We start from the raw sequence: 23,879 nt of genomic DNA, 5'->3' as shown, positions 1-23,879 counted from the left end.
CACAGTCCTTTCATAACAGATGAAGACATATCTGCCTATCTTGTATACCTTAGCTTCTTATGCATAACCATTACCCTATGAATATAATTTTCCAACAAGTAGTTTCGATGACATATTCTTACTACTATTGTACCAATGTCTAAAGATCAACTGCTTCAAATTCCTTAATACGCTTATAAATTGATGCACAATTGGCAAGTGCTCTCAGAGAACAAGAATATGGTATTTTGGCAGGGCAAATAATAATGAATATTTTTTAAAAGAATTATAATTTCAATTACACTATAAGAATGAAAGATGACTATAATACATACATATAACAAATGACAGTATGAACACTGGTAGATCGTATCAAACCTTCTGTGCTTGTGCTACATACCAGAAGCAGCCAAGCATCTGGACCAAGGAAAACAACACCACATTGTGCAGCACAGAGCTATCGAATGCCTGCAAACCGAGCAAAAATACAACAGTAATATGATGGATTACCATAGAAAAGGCAGTAATAGTCTACATATAGTGACAACCATCTGCCATTGCTATAACGCCAGCCTGTAGGAGCTTCGGAAGTCATTTGTCCTCCTGCACCAAATACGTGAAGCTTCTGACCGGCCAGGTTCACATATGTGTTTAACTGTTGTTTAATTAAAAGATGTACAAAACTCTACCAAGCAATTGAAGCTTGCTAACCAAACCCAGAACCATGGGGCCATTCTGCTGAAGCAAAATTTGATTATAGAGTGGTAGCCGTGTAATTAACTACAGTTTCTTGGGCAGATTATAGGTTCTTTTGAGGAACTTTGAAGCAGCATCATCATTCCTGTGACACAGGACACGCAATAATGTGTTTGGTTCAGTAGGGTTCCATTGACCTGATGTAGGAGGTAACGGGAACCCAAATCTAGATTTGGCAGAAGAACCATAAGTTTCAATAGTCACTTGTCTAAAACGCTCAATGAGAGATTCTGTATCTGTTCGAAAGAGAGGAAGGACTTCTCTCGGTGTAGATGTATATTTGTTAATCAGATCAGTGGACAACCCATCACCATTAGCCCAGAAAAGGTCTTTAAGGGCTTTGAAATCATCCTCTATGATCTGTGAATCCTTCTGGGAAAAGGCACAATAGGGCCCTCCAGCAAGCAGAACCAACAAGAATCCATCACATGATGCTTTCATGATGTCAGTAATAATCCGAGTGCGTATTCTTTCATTCACAGTGTCTGATATGACCAATAAATTCTGCTCCAACTCCTGTAGAAAAGGTTCAATTCTTGAAGATGATGCATCTCCAACATATAAATTATCCCATAGAACATGGCTTAGATCATGGAAGACTAGTTTATAACCTACAGCCTCAGAAAGTTGATGGATTGCTTCGAGGCATGCTGCTGGTGTCAACTCAAACTTCTTCCCTGTACCATTGGAAAAATCTTCTTCACGAGCAGACTCACAATTCCTCAAATGTGTGATAATTCTTTTCTCTACAGCTTCCAACTCTGCCCGAATTTTGTGTAAGGTATTTATACGCACACAAAGTTGTGGCACCCCAGAAGCAGTATCCCCATTCACGGCAACTTGAGAGCTCTTTCTCTGAGAATTTACTGGTTTATCTTTTTTCTTAAATACACCTAATTTAGACCCTATTGGACACCTGGTTAAAGCCGGCATAGTAGGCAGAAATGTACTACGTGTTCCTGTGACCAAGGGAAAATATTGAGATTATTATGTCAAAAGTAAGAAGTAGAAATAGACCAGAGATTGGTAGGCACGTACCACAGCCAGATTTTGCTTTGCTTACAAAGTACTGTAAGCATCGGTCAAGGCCAGCTACTAAGTCAGGAAGCAGTGCTGGATGCATTGGAATAGGTAGCTGAAAGAATGCATCCAAAATTTCATCAATGACCCGCAGTACCTCAATGGCTGATGGTGCAAGTCCCTCTTGACTAGCACGTGGATTCCAAGCCTAACATTTTTTTGAAAACAAGGTTAGCTTTTACCAAACCAAGATTTCAGATAGTATTACAAAAAAAACTTGCTGCAACGAGAGAGTAATTCCAAAAATAACAACCTAACCACAGAATTTAATCTACACAGGAAAATAAATGTACCAATATACATCTATAAGTTACACAATAACACAATGCATATTTTTAATATAGTCCTGCACCTCACTCAGACATGCCATGGCATAGCTAGGGCATAAAACATCTGTTGTCATAATTTCAGTCTATTACAGGCTACACGAGTAAATTTCTGTAAAATTGCCTAATGAAGAGCTAACAAACGCCCTCCATCCAACAAAGATGTCACATTTACTGAACCTGGACACAAATTGCTATGTCACAGTAGTCAAGACTGACAATCTTTGTTGGACTGAAATTCTTAAATACCCTGGAAAATGTTTATAAAACCTTCACAAGGATTGATTAAATCAACAAGTGATTAGCATAAAGAATCCTGATGTCTCAAAATAAAAAATTATGTCACAACAAAATTAGGAAAGTCAGATGCCAAAGTTGGCCAAATATCCACTTTCTTGGCTACAAAGAGATAACTCTATACTTGAGTTTTTTATGTGATGTAGCCCATCAGTCAATGCTGGCCAGATCTCTGACAATCAAGGGCTCTAACATACTCCATGCAATTACAGGGGGTAAATAAACACACTTGGCATCATCAATCCACCATAGGTGAATCAAGACAACAGTGCAACGGCAATTGTTTGCCAAGACACAGCATCCCTTAGATGAGTACAAAGCAGTTTGTGCAGTTTACAGCAATTTTCATCCCATAAATAAGCACAGAGTTAGGATTACAGATACGTGTTGGAATGTCAATGTTGGGTTAATATAAAAGTTCAGCATGATAGCCATTTTGCTTGGCAAAAAAGAGTCATTGTACAGTGGATCACATGAAAGATGAAACTACTCTGGCTTCTAAAACTGCACTATCCTTTCTGCCACAGTACTAAACTACAAACTAATAGGCTATCTTGGAGAAACTTGATGTTTTAGCTCAAAGTACAAAGGAAATAACAATTTTTTGGTGAAAGTGTACGACACTATGACTCGTAGAAAAAGTAAAATAAACCAATTTCTACCAAAGCAAAGTTAGATAGGTTTTACCTCTTGTTGTATGTTTCTGTCAATTCTTTCCTTCATTTTATCTAGTCTCATCTTCATCCAAACTTTGACCAAATTGGCTATGGCAGCTTGAGCCTCATATGGTGGCATCTCACGGATAATTCCTTTGCCACCATCATCACTATCCACTGAATCCTCAACTGCTGTCTGCACAAGATCTTGCTCCAACTTGTCAGCTGCTCTCAATATTTGCACAGCATCAGGTGTCAACTCTGATATGCTTGAAATGAACTGCTTCAATTCATTTCCATAGCAAGCATGTAAGGTAGCAACTGCCACACCAGCAGCCAAAGGATGCCACCTCTTCAATATTGGACTGAATACTTTCTTCTCATGAGAAGCAAGTTCACCAACATCCTTAGCCAAGATTACAAGAACCGGAAGAGGGTTCGGTTGATTCTTTGATGCTCTCCGACTTGAATCTGCCTTCTCCATCCTCTGCAGTTTTATAAACGAAATGTATCTTTATCGTCAGTGGGTTAATACAAAAATATATATTAGCATTTTGAATTAACTGGGATTAAAAATCAATAAAATGAAAAGATAATTTTGCATCTACAATCAGCTCTGGACCCAATAAATCAATGATAGAGAAACACCACAACTCTTATATTTTTCCTACAACCAAAATGTAGATTGTTCAAATAACTGGCTAAAATCCACATATACCAAAGCAACCCAGCAAATCTAAATAGTAACAAATTTCATCAAGAAAAGTATATTTTCTTTCCATCTAGCAAATTCACACAAGAGATCATAGTCATTATGCACAGAATGAGAATACACGCCCAGATGTTCCTCCATGCGTCTCACACAAAATAAGAGTAACATATCCTATCATTATAGGCTCCATGACAATTCCCCTAGAACATGTATGTCTCCCAAAACATAAAAGAAATTGAGAGATATGAGTTGAACTCGGAAAGAGTAAGTTTAGACTAAATAAACCTATACGAACAATAAACGACTACAGATAAACTTGCCTGAGCGAATGCAGTACGAAGTGATGACCGGATGTATGTATCAATTCTACTACGAGCCACATCAACTTCGCCTTTCCTCTTTCTACGATACTCATGAGATATATCTTCAACTAATATTTTTGCAGCTGATATCCCAATTGAAACTATATGAGGCATGGTATTAATATTTACACTATCAAACGTGTCATGATATGCAAGCAGTCTTCTTTCAACACAACTCAAGATAGAAGTTAATGTTGCACTCAGAAACTTAGAGTATACCGAATCCTTTGTCGTCTTTGCATCCTTTGCTACTTCTTCTAGCTGACCATCAACTGCAGATAGGAGTTCATTTTCCACTTGACCAGTAGCAACAAAACGATTAAATAGAACCCATGTAAAACAGAGGTTATGCAACATTTGGTTGATGCCAAGAATAGGCCATGTTTTCTTGATAAGTTCCATAAGTTCATCAACCTCTTCAATAATCGTTGATTCATCATTAATGTCAAAGCATGCTTCCAGCAACATCTCATAGAGACAAAGATTGATAGGGAACCCATCAGCCCAGTGACAAGAGTCCGATAATCCGTCAGCAGCTCTGCAAGCCAAAGCCACAACAGCACTACGGAGAACTTGCATTGATTCATTATTTTTTCCAGTCTCTATAGGCCTCTCCAAAGCTCCTCGAATAATCTTTTGCAGTCGTTGGGCAGCAGCATCAGCTTTACCAATTGGCTGATAAGGATGTAAGATAAGCCCCGCTTCAAGAACCCTCAAGTTTCGTTTTTGCCATGCATCATATTCTTGTTGATCAGTAAAGTCTGATGACTTCAGCTGTTGTAACAGCTCAAGTGGAAGAACCAGGTTATCAATACGTTTACCAAGCTGTGACAAGGACATAAAAGCAGTAACTGGTTCAGTTTCTTGAAGCACAGTGTATCTATCAAACACATCAAATTACAAACAAATTTGTATTTGAGATATTGAAAGTAGCAAAAGAAAGAGGACTGATCCTTGGGATACTGGTGTGATGGACTAATGGTTACAGATATCAAGAATTCAATGATTATTAAAAAAAATAACAATTCCTCATGTTAGTAGTGTCCAATATAGAAGTTACGAGGAAGTTAACAGCTACCATAGTTGCTAACTTGCTACAATTTCTTTTCCCTACAACAATTTTGGAAAATCCAAACATGCAGTCTAAGAGGGATGACCGGATGATCAACAACTCAGTTTAGAAAGATTTGCACTTGGGAGGCATTTTACCCCATTAAGATGTCTAGTGGCACTTCAATAAATTTCTTGACTAGTTCATTTTGGGTACTTTGGTTCTGATTTACACTTTAAGTAAATCTTGGAGATCTTTTAACATTTTCTCGACAGCCCATATATGTTAAATAACACTCATCCTTTCCTTTCATGGAAAAAAAATTCCTTTATTCCTCAGACTTCAGAAAGCTGAAACTTTGAAGTTCAATTTAAATACGAAGTATATAAGAACTCAAGATTCATTAACCCAGTTCTGTGCCAGAACAATTTTCACTTTAATGCTATCAGTGATTTCAGTGCCAGAATAGTAGCAACAATGCACCATATAAATTCAGTGTATAAAAGAAGGCCGTAACACAGCGGACGTGCTAATAGCACAATGTAAACTACAAGCATACATCCATATACAAATATATACTCCGTAGTTCAATGAAACAAGTTGATGTCAACTAGCTTAGCTCTCTCTACACAAATAAATAACAATATGTTAAAGAAACATGATTCGAGCAAATGAACCTACTCCCTCTCCTAGCAGGGTAAAGGGGGGAATGAAAGATGAAGAATGCTTACGCAATTACGCGCCTTCCAAGTTCCAATACCTCTCACCAACCAACCTAATTGATTATCACGCATAATAATACAACAATTAACAACCTAAAAAATTGCCAAAAAAGCTCCTTTTCCTTTTAATCTTTAGCGTGAAGTAAGATAGAATCCACCGACAAACATACCAATTAAAAGCTGAAATTGATTAATTTTCTCATACTTACCAATTTCATCATCCTAAGCTGACCAATACATCGGATCACCAATTAAACAATTATTAATCAAATTCAATAACCTAAAAAATACTGAAAGATTTATATTATACAATATACAATTAAGAATAAAATTCAACTTAATTTCCAGCAAATCGTAATACTGTAGTAGAACTATTTGACAAATTAAGCTCAAATTCTTCAACAATGGCAAAAATTCTACCATAATTCACCTACATTACGATCTACAAACTTCGAAGACTCGAAAATTAGCTAAAATTTCAACGAAATACCAGAAATTAAAGCGAGATCTGACCTGAGAAGCAGCGATCCTAAGAAAAGCTCGGCGAATTCTAGAATCAACAGTCTCAGAAACTCTCATCTGAACTCTCATAAGCTCACCAACAGTCAAAGGCTTACTCTTAGGGCTACTCTCACCAACCTGAGACCCAGGACTACCACCATTACTACTCCTCCTCAACCCTAAACTCCCCGACCCGGAAGATCTCAACCCTAACGCCTTCTTCATCCTACTCGCCGCCGTCGACGTCAACGACCGCTGCAATCCGCCGGAGTTTGCACCACCGCCGGCGCCATTGGTGGTTGTTGCGGCGGAGGTAGGGGAGGAGGAGGAGGAGGAGGAAGCTAGGGTTTTTCCGGAGGAAGTGCGGCAGGCGGCGACGAAGATTTCGTAGGCGGTGGAGCGGAGGTCGAGGAGAGAGAGGGAGGAAGTGAGGTCGGCGGAGAAGGGAGAGGAGAGAGAAGATGACGGTGGTTGGGAAGGTGGTTGGTGTGGTGGTGGAGTGGTTTCGCGTTTGGAATCGCCGAGTGAGCTCCGGTCTCGGAAGAGGAGCGACATTGTTGATTGTTGAGAGAGAATGACTGATTGAGTGAGGAGAGAGAAAGAGGAATGAAGAACAAGAAGAAGAAGGGAGAGTGAAAAAGTGAAGGATATTTTGGGGAATATTGAATTCACGAATTATTTTTTTTTATTTTTTTATTTTTACTTTTTAACTTTCTTAATTTAGAAAAAAAATAATAATAATTGAGAGTTTAACTGTTTAAGGCCCTGTTCTTTTGAGTTTCTGGACAGAGCAGAGCAGAGCAAAGCAGATTGAAGCAGAGCATAGCAAAGCAGATTGAAGCAGAGCATAGCAAAGCAGATTGAAGCAGTTATTTTTAAGTACTATTTTTAAGCAGAGCAGATTTCATCAGAATAAAGTAGAGCAGAGCAGAGCAGAGAAGCTCTAAAGAACGGGGTCTAAGAGGGGAAATTTGATTTTTAAATTTGAAATGAAGTAATTTGATGTCTAATTTAAATAATAAAATATTAAGATGTTTGTATTTAAAAGTAAATTTTGAATTTTGATCGTTAATTTATTTGAATTATACTTGTGGATCTCTTAAGAAGTATTGAGTATTATGTATTTATGAGGAAAAAAAAAATAGACAAGATGCGTTTGTAAATGTGTAATTAAAAAATATTTTTGTATAAAATAATGTTAATATTATGGATTAGAAGCAGATAAATTGAATGGATGTTTCATGTTTATTAAACTTTGTAATTTAAAGCTTAGATATACCTTCAAGTCTTTAACTGTATAAATGACACTTTATCAATATAGTGTTATGGATTATGAATGTAGAAGGTTTCAAATGAAGTCAAGAATAAAAAGTGTTTGGTTGTAGGCAAATGTTAGATTGTGTTTTTAGGGTGTACTTTTGGGTTAGCTAGTAAGCTAGACACGACAGGGAGACTTAGAGTCATAATGTAACACTGATTGAGTAGTTTTGAAAAATTGATGTAAACATAGCATTACTCATATGCCATGTCATGTTGTGCCACATGTTATTTTTGTTATCTATTTTCAACTGTTGAACTACATCTAAATTGATTTACTTTGCAACTTAATCTAGACATCATTTATGTGCCGAATTTTGTATTGTATCATAGATAGTAGACTAGTGCCAAGTGACGTACCATTTAATATCCCATATGGCTACTGACAACATTTGGTTGGGTAAAATTCTTAATTCTTCGTGTATAGTTATATTATGTGTTGGATCGATTCATGATTCATCGTATTTCAATTCTCTCGTCAATTTATATTTTGATTAACATTTGTGTTACATTCAATGAAGTATGAATATAATTCATAGACTATATATTGCTGAGACAGATTTATTTCCATAATCTTCATGTAACAGAAATGTTTATTAGATTTTTTTTTTATAAAAAGTTAAGAGAGTTTGAAGTTGGACTGTAGTTGTAGGAAGTGTCAAACTGTCAACTGGCAGTAGTGTGAAACTGTGAAACATGGTGGCCGACTTCAACTAAACAAAGTTGTCTGGCAATTAGAATTTTCTCTTACTGACTTGAACAAGATCATCATATGGGATCCATCATTTGTGGGATACAGACAATACCACTACATGTTATGGTCTTCTTGTATTATTATTTTTCGTTACGAGTATTTTATTTGAGTCTTTTTAATTTTATCTTTCTTTATACAAAATATACCGTATACACCTTTATATATTAATCCGTACTCTATGATTTTCTCAATTGGGTTCATATGAAACCATTAAAAAAATGGAAACCATCAAAGAATTAGCCCCGTCTGATTGTATAAAGTCTTTTTAGTTTTTATTTTGTGTTGCCGTACTTAATTATATGGTTGCCATCTAACGTAACATCACGTAGGGCCCTTTTGATTTACTGAATTGAGCTGAAATGAACTGAACTAGATGTAAAAAATGTAATCTAAGATGTGTCTTAAAATACGGCGATCTAATCTAACATCATTTTAAAATGTAACATCCACTTATATTTCTATCTAGATACACATTGAGCTTCATATTGACAATAAGGAAATAGTGGTAATAGACTCTAGAAGGTCTGCTAATGTTGGCTGTGACAAAAATTACATGGGATATAACGATTACAAATTTACAACGAACTGATTGACAATAATTACATTGCTTAAATTCTTGTAGTAATATTCTAATATATTTAATTTATGTTTGTGGGCAGAGGTGCGATATTAATGATAGTTGGTCCAATGATTAGTACAGCTTAACAAATTTGTTTACATAGATGCTGCTTTTTGTATGTTTATATCCATCTAAAGAAAATGACCATTAAACTTGCATCTTATTCTGCCCCACATGGTCTGCCCTAGTAGCTTGAATATATAAATTGTAAGTGGCAAATTAATTAATTAATTATAATCAATTACCCAAATGTATGCTAATTAAATCTAGAGGTCATGTGGATTGTGTGTGTACAGCTAAAAAGTAACGTAGATTATCCAAGATGAAAACAAATTATCACTAAATGGTATTAAGAATATGTCCGAGCACATGAGATAGAGCAGTCAGCACCAATGAGGTCTTGACCTAGTAGTTAAGACTGAGGGTCTATGTATGATAGGTCATAGGTTTAAATTTCCCACTCGTAGTTATACAAACTTGTAATTTTCAATACAAATTGAAAGTACATCACCAGACAAAATGGTTTCTTTTCGCTTTTTTGTGCTTGATGCATATCCAATTGCATCTTTGATGTGCATGATAAGGCATCTCTTAAAACAGTCACCATTCTTCATTTTGGTGTATGCACTCCTGCACCAGGCCTTTTAAATTTGAAGGAATTGCAGGTTTATTACAGTTATATTAGTCTGCTCTGTCTGATTATATCCTTTCTGTCCAATAGCCTACGGTATGAAGCATCGCCTTATATGCAATGCAGGCATTCAGAAATTAAGATAATCAAGACGGAGCAAGGTAACTAAAATGTACAGAAGCACCAGTTACAGGAGCTGAGAAGCAGGGTACATGCTTTAGGATTAGTAGTCAATTTAAGCTCCTGCTAGCACTTAGTTGAGCTAGTTCCTAGTTTGTTTCTTGGTTAGACAAAACATATGCTTAATTATTAATTAATGCAACATAATTACAACTTCAAGTGTTACTAGTAGGCCTATATGTTTGATTACAACTATCCAAATATGATGGTTGTGACAAATTTAAACTCTAGTTCTAAACTGCTGTACAAGAACATCAGATCACATTGATATCACTAATGACTGATTTCATTATAGAACATGGTATCTTAAAGTATTTCATAATGGATCTTATTTCTTATTTATCATTGTGATCCGTTATAATTTTCTCCATTCATGTTCACCATTACCTTGTCTCTTAAACTGCAGTTGCTATCACAGCATCAGAAGTAATTTGAATAGATACCAGCAAATAGCTTGATACGACCCAACTGTACTTGATAAGAAAATCTTTACATTCAACTAAATATACCAAAACTCCAATCACCACTAGAATATTCACAATTGACAGGAAATAAATTGAGAAACAGAATTAAGCCTGTATAACATGAGAGACTTATTAAGTCGAAATCCTTTTAGGTGTGAAGAGTAAAACCACAGGAATTGGAGGAGTCCACCGATTTCTTATATTATCATCAAAGCTCAAGGGTAGCAATATTCTAACAAGTTTCACAAAGGTTAACATAATAGCAACTACATACATAAGAGATCAACAATAAGAGGACAAAGGCGACAGATATCACCAGAAAACAAAGATCCTTTCCATCTGTGTTTCCTGACAAACTGGAGCACATCCACGATCACATCATCTGAATCGAAGCTCCTTGTGGCCCCAATAAGCAGACCAGATGTAAGCCCGAACACACCACGACAATCCCAACACTAGCCTGTGATTAGCATCACTGGGTAAACTTTCACCACCTTCTAGGAAGGGTTGAAAAGCTCCACCAATCATATGCACAGCCCAATCAAATTAATCTGCTAAGACTTAGGACTAGGCAAAAATAAACAATCTTTTTGTTACAAAAAACTTGACAGTACAAATAAACATACTGTCTCACAATGTAGAAAACCTACAGCTAGGAGAGGGCTTGATTCAAGTCCTTGAGTAGAGATTTTTTTAGAGTTAATAAACACGAAGTATAAGAAGGCAGATGGAAGCAAGCTATCATTCCCATTCTGGAGATTCAATAATGCCTAAGTCGTCGTGGAAATTTAATTCACATCCTGTAGATCTGATGAAAAGAAAAAAAAAATAACAGTTAGTAATGCTTTCAAAATTTCTATTCACCACTATACTGCATGATTAACTGATATGATGTAGACATACAAGATTACAAGGGCTAAAGGTTTTTTCAGAAACTCACATATCAGTATGGGGAATATGCTGAAGAATGTGGCAATCTTTGCCATTCGGCTTCTTGTATCTTTTTCCCAAATCCGGACAGCCTCTAATGTAAAGCTTCTGTAAAGATGTAAGGCCTTGTATCGATGGTGGAAGTGAAGCCAAATTTGGACACTTTATGATCCGAAGCTCACATAGCAAGGAGAGGTTGCTGATCTCATCAGGGAGTGCTGTCAGATTCAGGAGAAATGTTACTGTCAGATACTGAAGCATGGTTAGGCAAGCAATGCCTCGAGGGAGTTTCTTCAATTTTGGGATGCAGGACAATTCTAAAGAGTGGAGGCTCCTCAAGCCTTGCCAATCCGGTCTGGTGGTCGTCTCATCTTCTTCTTCCTCCTCCTCTTCCAACTCTTTGCAGTTTCGGATAGTCAGTGTCTCAAGGAAGGGCAGATGTATCCCCTTTGATATGTTTCTTAAGCTTCTGCAGTTATAAATATGAAGATGTCGAATGGAATTTGGAGAATCAAATATCAAACTCCAGAGTTTGTGGCAATGCCTTATTTCTATTGTCTCTAGGTTGCACAGCCTACTACTAATTGACAAAAAAACAAGCCCATCATTAGTTTCACATAATTTCAACCGCTTTAATGATGTGAAGAGAATTGATGAAGATGGTACTGAAGATGAAGATGGTGCTTCCTCGTCACTCTGTGACATCAGATTGGATCTAAACAATCTCCCATTGATGTTATGTACCTCTAATGACTCCAACTTTGGTGCAAAAGGCATTGACATCAATTTCTTGCAGCCATTTATTTTCAATTGCAAAAGACGAGGAAACAACTCCTTCCTTTGCTCATCCTCACCATTTGATGATCTAGTCCACCCCTTTAATCGCGGCAAATCCTCCAACTCCAAGACCTCTAAGGAAGGGAAGCAGTCATTGTGAGCTGTAGAACCAAAGTTTCCACCAACCCAACTAGTGCCCTCATCTTCTACATACTCCAAGGCATTCAACGATTGAAGATAAAGAGATTTAAGATGAGGCAGTTGTCTCAAGTAAGGGAGAACTCGGCAATTATTGCAACACACAAGGCTAATGGACACAAGCTTACGCAACCCATCAAACCACCAAATGGGCATCTCATCTCCTTTGTATCCAAGAACCTTCAGGTATTTAACCTTTTGAGGAAGTTGCAAGCATGATATCATCCTCTTTAATTCATCAGAATCAAGAGTTGTTTCTTCTTCCCGAAAGCTCAATATAAGAGAAATCAGTTGTTGATTTTCCTTCAAAGTTGCCCTTTGAGCTTCCATCACTGCATTTTTGCGCAACTTGAAAAATTGAATCCTCAGTTCTCCCCTAAGATTTAAGGCTGGCAGTGAGTCTATGCCAGTATTTTTCCCTTTTCCTACTATAAATCCATGTAATTCATGAAGAGTTGTCATTCTCCCAAAACCTGACGGCAAATCTGTCAAATTATCCCAATTGATCACCAAGTGCCGGAGATTAGCCAATTTAGCAAAATCTCTTGGTAACTCCTTATGGAAAGGACAGCTATCAAGGTTCAATGTTTGGAGATTCTCTAACCTTGTTATGGCATTAGGAAGACATTCAATACAATTCCGTGCAAGATTAAGGTATCTTAAATGGCGCAATCTCCCTATGGAACTTGGGACAGTATCAATATTGTTCAAGCTCAAGACGCGTAAGGACTGGAATCTTGAAATCAACCCTTGAAGACTAGCAGGCCTTTCAATAGATAATCCAAGCAATGATCGTATGTTCTTGGCAGCTAACAATGATGATGGAGCATCCCATCCATTCAGAGATACATGTATAAGCTCGTCAGTGACCTGCATTGAAGACTCACCCAACAGCATGTTCTCAGCTCCTGCTACATGTTGTGCCAAGTCATGCACTAAGTCATGAATTTTGCACGTTTTGACATTCCCTTTACCATCCTCTTTGGGATCTTGAAAAAAATTCATCCGTAACAACTCCATAAAATACTGATCTCCGATATCTCTGTTTGATGGCTCAAAATATCCTTGTGCCATCCATAAATGTACCAAATCAGCCTTGCTAAACTCATAGTCTTTTGGGAACAATGAGCAGTAGGCAAAGCACTGTTTTAATGCCGGAGGTAAGTAATCATAACTTAACTTTAACACAGGCATCAAGTTGCCATCCTCCATCAGCTTTGCCTTTGATAGTTGATCATCTTTGAAGAGTTGCCACTCTTCCTCACTATCTTTAGAGTAGAGGAGGCTTCCAACAACTCTGATAGCGAGGGGAACGTTTCCACAACTACTAACAATCTCTTTACCGATCTGAGTTAAATTAGGATTACTCTCCTCTTGGTTTTGTTTGAATGCTAAGCTTCTGAAAAGCTCCCAAGACTCATCATCTGTTAGAAATCCTAATTTATAAGATTTAGGAACCGTGCCTACAACCTTTGCAACATTATCAGAGCGCGTAGTTACAATTACCTTACTCCCAATGCGACCACATTCCAACAAGCTCATGAGATCCAACCACCTATCTCGGCTATCATCCCATATGTCATCTAAGACAAGAAGATACTTCTTGTTTTTAATAGAATCATGAATCTGTGATTTAATTTGATTCAGTGAACGGTCACCAGAATCCTCATCAGTGAAGCACCTATAAAGTTTCCCCATAACCGCCTTTTGATTGTCTACCTTTGGTACACAAACCCATGTAACAAGATCAAAATGTTTCTGAACTCTCGCATCATTGAACACCAATTGAGCAAGAGTGGTTTTTCCTAGACCCCCGAACCCAACAATTGGAATGACAGTAACCTTTTCATCATCATATTTGGGATCTAATAGCATCTCAATTATCATGTTTTTATCATTTTCTCTACCAATGATATCAACTGCTTTAACAAAAGAGGCTGTTTCCCTTCTTTTCATTAATTGGGCTACAGGATGTTGTGGGTCTTCTCTGTGATCATACACTCTCAGGTTTAAGCTAGTCAAACCCGAGTTGATGGCATCAAGTTCTTGTCTAATAGACTTGATTTCTCGAGCCACTTTCCAGTTAAGCCAAAGTATGTTTGATCTAGAGAACAAGACGTGTACCTGCATCCGTCGTCCCTGCTGATCAAGAGTGAGGATTTCATCAAACAGGTCACCAGCTCGGTAAAGCACCTGCCTAAGCATCCTAAGCCACTCTTTGATGGTGTCACTACCCTCTGCTTCCTGGTACTTCTCAGCATCACGAACTCGAGCTTGAATCATCCTGATGGTTTTCTCAAGATTCTTCAGATCATCTCGCGCACTCCACCAGAATCCAGCCTTCTGAATGACTGCTTTGCTCAACGATTCCAAGGCTTTTGATGCTAATTCCCACACAATTCCCTCTGCCATTTTTTCAATCTTGTTTTTCTCTCTTTCTGCAAAGTCAGTGTATTTGATGATCTTGACCTGGATAAGTCTTCAAGAATAAATATTCTCATTGGTTTTTGGCCCACTTAATTCTTATCTGAAATGCCAACTACAAAGCTGCATTAATGCTACTATTACTTTTCTTCCATTTATTATTTAATCTTCACAATAATTACCATTTACCTCTAATTGACTAATACTGTAGTTGCTATTACAAATATTTGAAATAAATTGAATTTTAAGCCTGCAGGAAGTGTTCCACTTCTGCAGAAAAGATGTAAACTAAGCACTTATCATTTATTTATTTTTTGGAAAGACTGTACTTATCATTTCATTGAAGTCTGCACATTTTTTTTTCTTTAGCTGTGTAAAGATTAAAAGCTGTAAAAATTATAGTTATAATCAAAACCGGGGTACATCTCTCTCCTTTCTGCCACCATAGAAATTTATGAGAAGCAAAGAAATGCAGGGCCAGCTGACTTCTAACAATACAGATACAATGTGCATGCTCAAACAAAGCGAAAAGAATACAAGGATGAAAATTACAGGATAAAGTTTATCTCTGAGCTGTAATCTTATTGGTGTATCTTTATAAATTCAATGGTTAGAACTTAAAAGTTTCACAATGTATCATATATGCAATATTATTTGTTGCCTTTTCCTATAAACTCTGATAGTTATGAGTATGACAAGAAAAAAAAGGACTTTTTGTAAAAAACTACCTTTTAAACTTCAGATTTTGCGAAAAACTACCCTAAAAACAAAATGTGGTAAATAACTACCTTATAAAGATAAAATGTTGTAATTGACTACCTTTCACCGGAATGACACATTTGACTTTTATTTCCCGACATTGACAATGTCACGTGACCCTTAAATGACTTCATTCCCCCTTTTTTCCCCAAATTTTTCCGCTTTACACCAATTCAGCCCATATAATTATCAAAGGGATTGCAAATAAGCAATATAAAATATTATTAATTGGATTGTTAAGGGAAATAGTTGGTGTAAAGCGGGAAAATTTGGGGGAAAGTGGGAGGAACTAAGTCATTAAAGGCTCATGTGACCCTCACATGACATGGTCAACGTCGGGAAATAAAAGTCAAATGTGTTTTCCAGTGGGAGGTAGTCAATTACAACATTTTATACTTTATAAGGTAGTTGATTACAACATTTTGTTTTTAGGGTAGTTTTTCGCAAAATCCGGAGTTTAAAAGGTAGTTTTTCACAAAAAATCCAAAAATAAATTACCACCAGATTTAAGTACAAATAGATAAGCAATTCGAAGAGTTAAACCATGGGACTTTTAAGGAGTGCACCCTTCTTCTCTTATTATTAATATTTATTGAGGATAACAAACCGAAAAACATATTTCACAAAGGTATACAGCAACTTCATACATAAGATAACAACAATTAAAGGACTAATGTGAAAAATGTCACCAGATAACAGAGTTTTGTTCAGCACCCTTTTCCAACTGGAGCTTGTATCTATAATTACACAGCATTATTAAACCACGATTACTCATCAATCGAACCACAATAGCAGATACATTTTTGAGTACCATTAAACTCCTCTCCTCCGCCTGTCTTGTGTGTTGAATTTTAGGATACCACAAAACACTTCCCAAACCTTCCTTTAGAATCACCAAATTCTAGAGGATTAGCCTGTGATTAGCATCACTGTGTAAGCTTTCCCCACCTTCTAGGAAGGGTTGAAAAACTCCACCAATCATATGCTCAGGCCAACCCGATTATACTAACCAAAAGTGATGATGTAAAACACGGGCCTCAATTTCATTTCACTTGTTTCATGCTTGGTGTATCTTCTTCTCTGGTTGCATTAATGATGCACAGCCTGGCATCTCTGGAGAGCATCAAAATAGTCACCATCTTCACTTGAGTGCAGCATTCCTGCACTGATCAACATATAGGAAGAGCTGCAATAAACAATAGCAGGTTAATTTATTAATTTCAGCAAACAAATCTACACGAAAAGCCAAACGACAAAATGAGTAGTGAAATTATGCAATATAGCTACTTAGGGTAATGATATGATAATTCCTTCTTGTAATGAATACCATTTATTCTTACAGTTTTCATTTGTAAAGCCTTAGAGCCTGGAAGTGGGCTTATTTAGGTAGTTGGAAAAGAAAGACTAAACAGGAAAAGCAAAGGGTTTGCCTTTGAGCTCCTCATTGTCTTCGCCCTCAAATTCTTTGCCTTTGTATGTTCTGTATTCTACCGTTGTTGCTTCTTCCAATCCTCGGTATCATCTACCAACTGTTAATATAAAATTGCTTTATCAGTTGATGCGTAAAAATTCTCTCCAACATCATGGGTATTGAGAACCAACATCAAATGGTAACAATGGCTAAACATATACATGAAATCTCTGTATAAGACTAAAGGAATACTTGTATAATTGTATAGTTTGCCCATGTAAACCCATTAGGGGACACCTAATCAGCTAATTTAGAATATGTTCTCATAAAATATGGATAGATTAAGGACCTTTCAGTTAAGATGAAACAAGTTTAGATGAGTGACGCTTACAGCAGCTTGGAATAGTCAGTCATGAAATTGCTGTAATGATAAAGGAGGCAGACTTGTTTTTGTTAAGTTAAGAAGCAAACGACTGTCCAATTGTGAAGATAAAATTAAAAATCGTAGATCCTTAACCAATAATCCAATGTTTATAACTACAGCAAGCCAGATTTGTAACATGTATTTTCATGCAGCTCCATTTAAAGCACATACATCACATAAATTGGACCAAGTTATTGTATATACTGAAGCTGATGAATTCCTTTATGATTACTTGATTAGTATATACAAAAGGAGGGTCTATATAATATTTATCACACACTCATCAAAACAATAAACACGGGAAACAGTTGAAATGCATCACCTATGAGCAAGTCTGACATTTGTACAAATAGTATAATTTTTGTGCTTCATCCAGTTTCTGGACAAGTACTTGTGTAAAATTTTGCCATCTTTCTTTACGTAACGCCCTTTTAAGAACATAATGTCCAACATGTGACCCGACTAATAATCCTTCCTATACAATGTATGAGTATTTCTATTCTCTTTTGCCTTATTCTATTTCATTTTTTGGAAAATAGGAGTAAAAGATAATGGGTACATAGAGTATGAAGACAGAGTGTAAGAGAAAGATAGCTAGTCGAAAAAAACCGCATAATACTATAAGATTGTTTGTGAGCATGTTATGCACAAAGATGATTTACTGATCATATAAGACTTTAAGTTTGACATTCAAATTTTCAAGCACAACTTACATTCCATTACCAAAACAACTTTGTTTAAGGAATATATTAGAAAGAATTAAAAGAAAGAAACAAGTAGCAAGTTGAACAAATTTTGTACTACAATCCATCAAATGCAATTGAAGTTCATTTTCACTCTCTTCATTCCGAATTAAATGCATCAATTGATCTTTTGTACTTTTATCTTACTTTGACCGTAATTTTTTACCAATATAGAAAAACAAATCTTTATAGATTCATATAAATATATAGTTTCTACAAATCAGCTTTTCAACATAATATAAAGATATTATATTTTTTTTTTTCAAAAGAAATTATATCTACTGTCAAACTTGTATTATTTGTCACATGTGTTATTAAGCTAACGCATTGGTTTTGTAACGAAGGAAATTTTTTTATTTCCCCTAACAACAAATGTCATCACATATAATAAAAGAACACAAAGACAAAGTTGAGAAACTCACATAGAAACCTCGGAGATATGTTGGAGAAGGTGCCAATCTTGGCCATTTGGCTTCTCAAATCTTTCTTTCAGATGTGGACAATACCAGATATTAAGTGACTGTAAAGAGGGAAGGCCATGTAATGACTGTGGAAGTGATGCCAATTCTGGACAATCACAGATTGTAAGTGACTGTAAAGAGGTAAGGCCATGTAATGACTGTGGAAGTGATGCCAATTCTGGACAAGTATCAATTTTAAGCTGACGAAGCGAGGAGAGGTTGCCCATCTCTTTTGGGAGTTGTGTCAACTTCTTGAGCTTTGAAAATTGAAGTTCTTCAAGGACAGAGAGATTCCCCACTGTTATATTTTCCAAGCTATTGCAACACAGAATTGTAAGATGTTGAATGGAAATCGAAGATTCTATCGTCAAACTTTTCAGTTCCTTGCATTTGTATATCGTTAATTTTTGTAGATTAGATAGCCTACTACTGATCGTCAGATAAGCTAGTCCATCTACAATTGTAATACTCACTTTTTTTAAAGATGATGAAGATGCTTTTTCATCATCAATTGACATCAGATTCAATTCTAACACCTTCCAATTGATTGTATTCAAATTCAAAGACTCCAACTTTGGTGTTAGAGGCATCGATGTCAACTTGGGGCAATGATATAATATCATTCGCCGAAGACGAGGAAACAACAATTGCCTTGGCCCACCATCATCATCCGCTGCCGGTCTTGTCCACCCCTTCAGAGACCTTAAATCCCAGATTGTCAAGGTTGTTAAGGATGGGAAGTAACCATTTTGGGCTCCAGAACCACACATTTCACCTCCACTTTCCCAGATGTCGTCTTCATCTTCTACATACTCCAAGTCATCAAGCATAGATAAAGAAAGTTCATTGAGATAAGGCAGGCGACTCAAATGAGGAAGAACTCTGCAATTACTGCAATCACCAATGCGAATGGAAACAAGCTTAGATAACCCACCTAACCATCTACGTGGCATCTCAACTCCTTTGTAGTCATAAACTCCAATATCTTTAAGATTTGGAGGCAGTTGCAAGAACATTAACATTCTATCCATTTCACCAAAATGAGGAGTAACTTCCATAGGATGAAATTTTAACTCAAGACTAGTCAATAACTGATTATCCTTCAAATTTGCCCTCTGTGCTTCCACAACAGCACCATTTCTCCACTTCCTAAATTCAATACGCAGAAAATTCAAGGGTGGCAATGAATCTATACCATAGTTTTTCCCAACTAAAAATAGATCTAACTCTTTCAAAGATGTCATTTTCCCAAATCCTAATGGCAAATAACTCAAACTACTCCTAGTAATGCCCAAGTGCCTCAGGTTGTCCAATTTACAAAAATCTCTTGGCAACTCTGTAAGAGAGGAACAGCCAACAAGCTTCAGTGTTTGCAGGTTCTGTAATCCTGTTATATCCTCAGGAAGACATTTAATTCTATGATTCTTTGCAAGATTAAGGTACCTTAGATGTCTCAACTTCCCTACAGAATTTGGGACCACGGAGATATCCATATTCTCTAAGTCCAAGGCACGCAAAGACTGAAGTTTCAAAATCACCAAATTAAGAGATGATGCTTTTATAGTAGTATTTGCATACTTGGATCTACACAGTAGCAATGACCGCATATTCCTAGCAGCAAGCAATGACACTGGAACTTCCCATCCATCATCTTCTGGCTTTTTACCTTTAAATCTCACATGCATAAGCCTACCAGGGGAATATATTTGGTCTAAATGCTCAATCTGTTTCATCTCTTCACCAGCTATAACTTGAGCCAAATCATGCACTAAATCGTGCATTTTGCATTCGACGCTCCCTTCATCATCTTCATTTGGATCTTGAAATAAATTCCTCTGTAACAATTCCTGGAAATATTCTTCTCCAATATCTGTGCTATCAAAATATCCTTGCGCCATCCACAATTTAACTAATTCATCTTGCCTATATGTGTAATCCTTTTCGAACAATGAACAGTAAGCAAAGCATTGCTTTAATGCCGGTGGCAAGTAATCATAACTCAACTTCAACACTTGCATTACGTTACTGTCTTCTTTCCTCTTTGCCTTCGATCGTCGAGCATCTCTAATCCGTTCCCAATGGTTTTGGCTATTTCCAGGGTAGAGAAGACTTCCAACGACCTTGATAGCAAGGGGAACATTTCCACAGCTTTCAACGATCTCCTTCCCAAGCTGTCTCAAAGCAGGATTACTCTCTTCTTGTCTTGATTGGAATGCAAATTGCTTGAAAAGATTCCAAGACTCCTCTTCAGCTAGCTCTCTTAGATTGTGGGCTTTTGTTGTCCCAACAGCTTTTGCAACATTCATGGAGCGTGTTGTTACAATTACTCTACTCCCACTTGCACCGCATTCAAGCAATGTAAGGAGATCCAACCAACTAGCCCGACTCTCATCCCATATGTCATCTAAGACAAGAAGATACTTCTTATCCTTAATCGAATCTTGGATGCCTGAATTAACCTGACCAGCTAACAGTTTATTAGAATCTGTTTTACCGGTTAAGGATTGGTAAACTCGCCTCATTACAATGCTTTGATCACCTACCTCAGGTACACAGGCCCATGCAGCAAGATCAAAATGTTTCCGAACATTCTCATCATTAAAAACCAGTTGAGCAAGAGTGGTTTTTCCAAGACCCCCAAACCCCACAATTGGAATCACAGTAATCTTTTTCCCATCATCATAATTGGGATCAAAGAGCATCCCAATAATAATGCTTTTATCAGTTTCCCTACCAATGACATCTTCTGCTTTCACAAAAGGGCCTGTTTCCCAATTCTTAATGAAACGAGCCCTTAGTGGTTGTGGTTCATCTCTACGATCATGATAGGCATTCAAGTTCAAGCCAGCAATATCAGAATTGATTTCAACAAGTTGTTGTCGAATAGACTTGATTTCTCGAGATATTTTCCAGTTAAAACAAAGAGAGCCAGATCTCGAGAAAGAAACACAAACCTGCTTGTTAACCTCCACCTGCTGTTGTTTCTGGCGGTCAACAGTGAGGACAAAATCAAACAGGTCGTCAACTTGGTAAAGCACCATCCTCAGCCTGCCAAGCCACTCTTTGATGGCATCACTGCCATCCTCTTCCCGGTGCCTCTCAGCATCGCGAACTCGAGCTTGAATCAAGTTGATGGTTTTCTCAAGCTTCTTCAAATCATCTCGTGCACCCCACCAGGATGCAGCCTCTGTTATGGCTGCTTTGCCCAAGCCTTCCAACACTGTTGTAGCCAAGTCAAAAAGAGCTCCCTCTGCCATTTTCTTGTGTTTTTTTTTTTTTTGGGTAATTTTTGTTGGTGGTTCACTGGTTCACTCCCTTTTCTCTCTGCCTTGAAATTCTTGTAGACAATTCTTGTAAATGATGATGAAGGATGAATTACAAGGACATTGCATTATTATCAGCATTTATGTAAAAGCAGTGTGAAATTAATGATTTTTTTCTCTCGTTGGCTGTGAATCACACGTTCACACTATTGTCTACTGATAAATAATTACAGTAACAGAGTACAGTACTCTTTTTTACATTTGAGTAACCAACAGTAATGTAAATTGTATAGGTAAGGAAAAATAGTGTGTAGACTTGTAACACCCTAGGAAGATTTTTTTTTTTTTTTTTTTTTTTAATTCTCTTTTTTTTTGTTAAAAAAAAAAAGTAGTAGTAAAAGTTAAGGAGTAAAAATTACTTCCAAATACTTGCAATTGTTTTGTTAACATGTTAAATGCGGGTGAACACAGGGATAATATGCTAAATTTGAAACAATATAAAATGAACTTGGGCAACCCGAACAAGGAGGAAAGTTTAGTCCACATACAAGAGTTACGAGATTCTATACTAAAACCAATTGACAATAGTAAGAGGACAGAGGTACTTCTCTACCTTATAAAGTGAAACCATTTTTCCTCTTGATGGGACACTCACAAGTGGGATATAATGGTTTCAACGGATACTAAAATAACGAATATTTGAATTTAAAAATACCTTTTCTATAAAAAAAAATTAATAAATAAATAAAAGTAATTGCATATATGCATACCTTTAGAAAGTGATGTTGTAAATTTCCAATTGGCATTTCATCAAACACCTTATGTGCAATCCTTTTTTATGTAGTTGAGCAATGTAATAAATTTAATTGATGAATTTACTTTTGCTGCCCCTCACTAAGTATAATGTAATGCAGTCCGTATGATGTTGCAAAATAGTGAAGTGTTAAATATTTTCTTCTGCTCATCAAAAAAAAAAAAAAAAAAAAAAAAAATATTTTCTTCTGATTTCTGAAATAATACATTGATACCAAAAAACCAATGTAAAGTTATGGCTTAAAGAAAACCGGAGGGGAAGAGTTCGTCACATGGTACATAAACTTTACTTTGTACTCCGTAGTCCGTACTCTATACTATAGTGGTTTGGTCTTTAGTGCGATAACTATGAGCTTTAGAAGTGCCAGCTTTTATAAGTATAGACATAGTTACTTACCGCAAAGGGAAGCAGAAAAGGAAAAGATGGACAATAATTTTGGGGTGAGTGGGTCTTACTAATAATGAAAGATCGAAAGGTGCACTTCAATGACTTGCTTCTTTGAATAATATATTACACAAGATTAATCCCTTGCCAAGTACGATTTATACAAAATTTTATAACAAATTATAATGTTTATTCATGATCTACCAAATTTCGTGTCACGCAAGGACATCTCATTGATTTTAGCGGCCCTGATCGAAGCGACAAGGTAATACACATTATTTGCAATAGATACTCATAGAGTCGTGGTATATTAACATTGCTAAAACAAGAAAATTACCTTACCGTAAATCGAACGAAGGATGAACAAGCAAGAACTTTTATGAAGTTATTGAAATCACTCAAAGTCTTAAATCAACAATTCACAAAGCAATTTGAGTATATTGTTATATGAGGTTTTGTAGTATTCCTAATAATTTTACACGTCTATCTTACGTTAATGGAGAAACAGACATTTACTTTTTTCTAATTTGTTTTAAATTTGGTGATTTTGAAAATTTAATTAGAATATTGATGGAAGAATATGGAAAGTTGAAGAAATTGATATGGAAACTTGAATAAGGGAGATGAAATGTGCATAGGAATCGGAGAATAACTAGGCATGAGAATAATGCATTAATGATGACTTAATTAATTTCTAAAACTAAATGTAAAACTGTAGAAATAAACAAATTAAAATAAACAAAAATAATCAAAAAATGAACGGAAATGAACGGAATTTCAGGCGTGAATTTTTTTATTGAGGTGATGACATATGTCATTTTTATTCACCTTAAGTATATAATATAATATTCACCTTTAGTATATAAGTTATAGAAGATTATACA

At 36.4% G+C, this 23,879-nt stretch overlaps 3 protein-coding genes across 3 annotated transcripts; all 3 read right to left on the bottom strand.

The window, feature by feature from the left end:
- Positions 1–246: 246 nt before the first annotated feature.
- On the bottom strand, positions 247–7,047 carry LOC145595759 (protein unc-13 homolog). Its single transcript, XM_081652180.1, has 5 exons — positions 6,455–7,047; positions 4,127–4,993; positions 3,126–3,581; positions 1,774–1,963; positions 247–1,694 (listed from the first exon to the last, which is right to left on the bottom strand). The coding sequence occupies exons 1-5, from the start codon at positions 6,995–6,997 to the stop codon at positions 760–762; spliced, it is 2,991 nt and encodes a 996-aa protein (XP_081508306.1). The 5' UTR covers positions 6,998–7,047; the 3' UTR covers positions 247–759.
- A 3,429-nt stretch (positions 7,048–10,476) lies between these two features.
- Positions 10,477–14,727, bottom strand: LOC145594771 (putative disease resistance protein RGA3). The gene is made up of 2 exons (XM_081651104.1): positions 11,348–14,727; positions 10,477–11,215 (listed from the first exon to the last, which is right to left on the bottom strand). The coding sequence occupies exons 1-2, from the start codon at positions 14,722–14,724 to the stop codon at positions 11,149–11,151; spliced, it is 3,444 nt and encodes a 1,147-aa protein (XP_081507230.1). The 5' UTR covers positions 14,725–14,727; the 3' UTR covers positions 10,477–11,148.
- Positions 14,728–16,066: 1,339 nt separating this feature from the next.
- Positions 16,067–22,096, bottom strand: LOC145594794 (putative disease resistance protein RGA1). Its single transcript, XM_081651126.1, has 3 exons — positions 18,496–22,096; positions 16,836–17,024; positions 16,067–16,681 (listed from the first exon to the last, which is right to left on the bottom strand). Exons 1-2 carry the CDS (start codon positions 21,789–21,791, stop codon positions 17,018–17,020), a joined length of 3,303 nt encoding a protein of 1,100 aa, XP_081507252.1. The 5' UTR covers positions 21,792–22,096; the 3' UTR covers positions 16,067–16,681; positions 16,836–17,017.
- Positions 22,097–23,879: the final 1,783 nt, after the last annotated feature.

Source organism: Chenopodium album, chromosome 19 (genome assembly GCF_948465745.1).
Source record: "Chenopodium album chromosome 19, dcCheAlbu1.1, whole genome shotgun sequence".
NCBI lineage: Eukaryota > Viridiplantae > Streptophyta > Magnoliopsida > Caryophyllales > Amaranthaceae > Chenopodium > Chenopodium album.
The sequence above is the reverse complement of the archived record's forward strand: the minus strand, read 5'-3'. Positions and strand labels throughout refer to the sequence as shown.

Coding starts and splice junctions, on each gene's coding strand:
- LOC145594794 (XM_081651126.1), bottom strand. CDS start 21,791: ATGGCAGAGGGAGCTCTTTTTGACTTGGCTACAACAGTGTTGGAAGGC.
- LOC145594771 (XM_081651104.1), bottom strand. CDS start 14,724: ATGGCAGAGGGAATTGTGTGGGAATTAGCATCAAAAGCCTTGGAATCG. Junction 11,216..11,347: donor CATATTCCCCATACTGATAT/GTGAGTTTCTGA, acceptor TCTTTTCATCAG/ATCTACAGGATGTGAATTAA.
- LOC145595759 (XM_081652180.1), bottom strand. CDS start 6,997: ATGTCGCTCCTCTTCCGAGACCGGAGCTCACTCGGCGATTCCAAACGC. Junction 3,582..4,126: donor TTCGTACTGCATTCGCTCAG/GCAAGTTTATCT, acceptor ATAAAACTGCAG/AGGATGGAGAAGGCAGATTC. Junction 1,964..3,125: donor ACAGAAACATACAACAAGAG/GTAAAACCTATC, acceptor AAAAAATGTTAG/GCTTGGAATCCACGTGCTAG.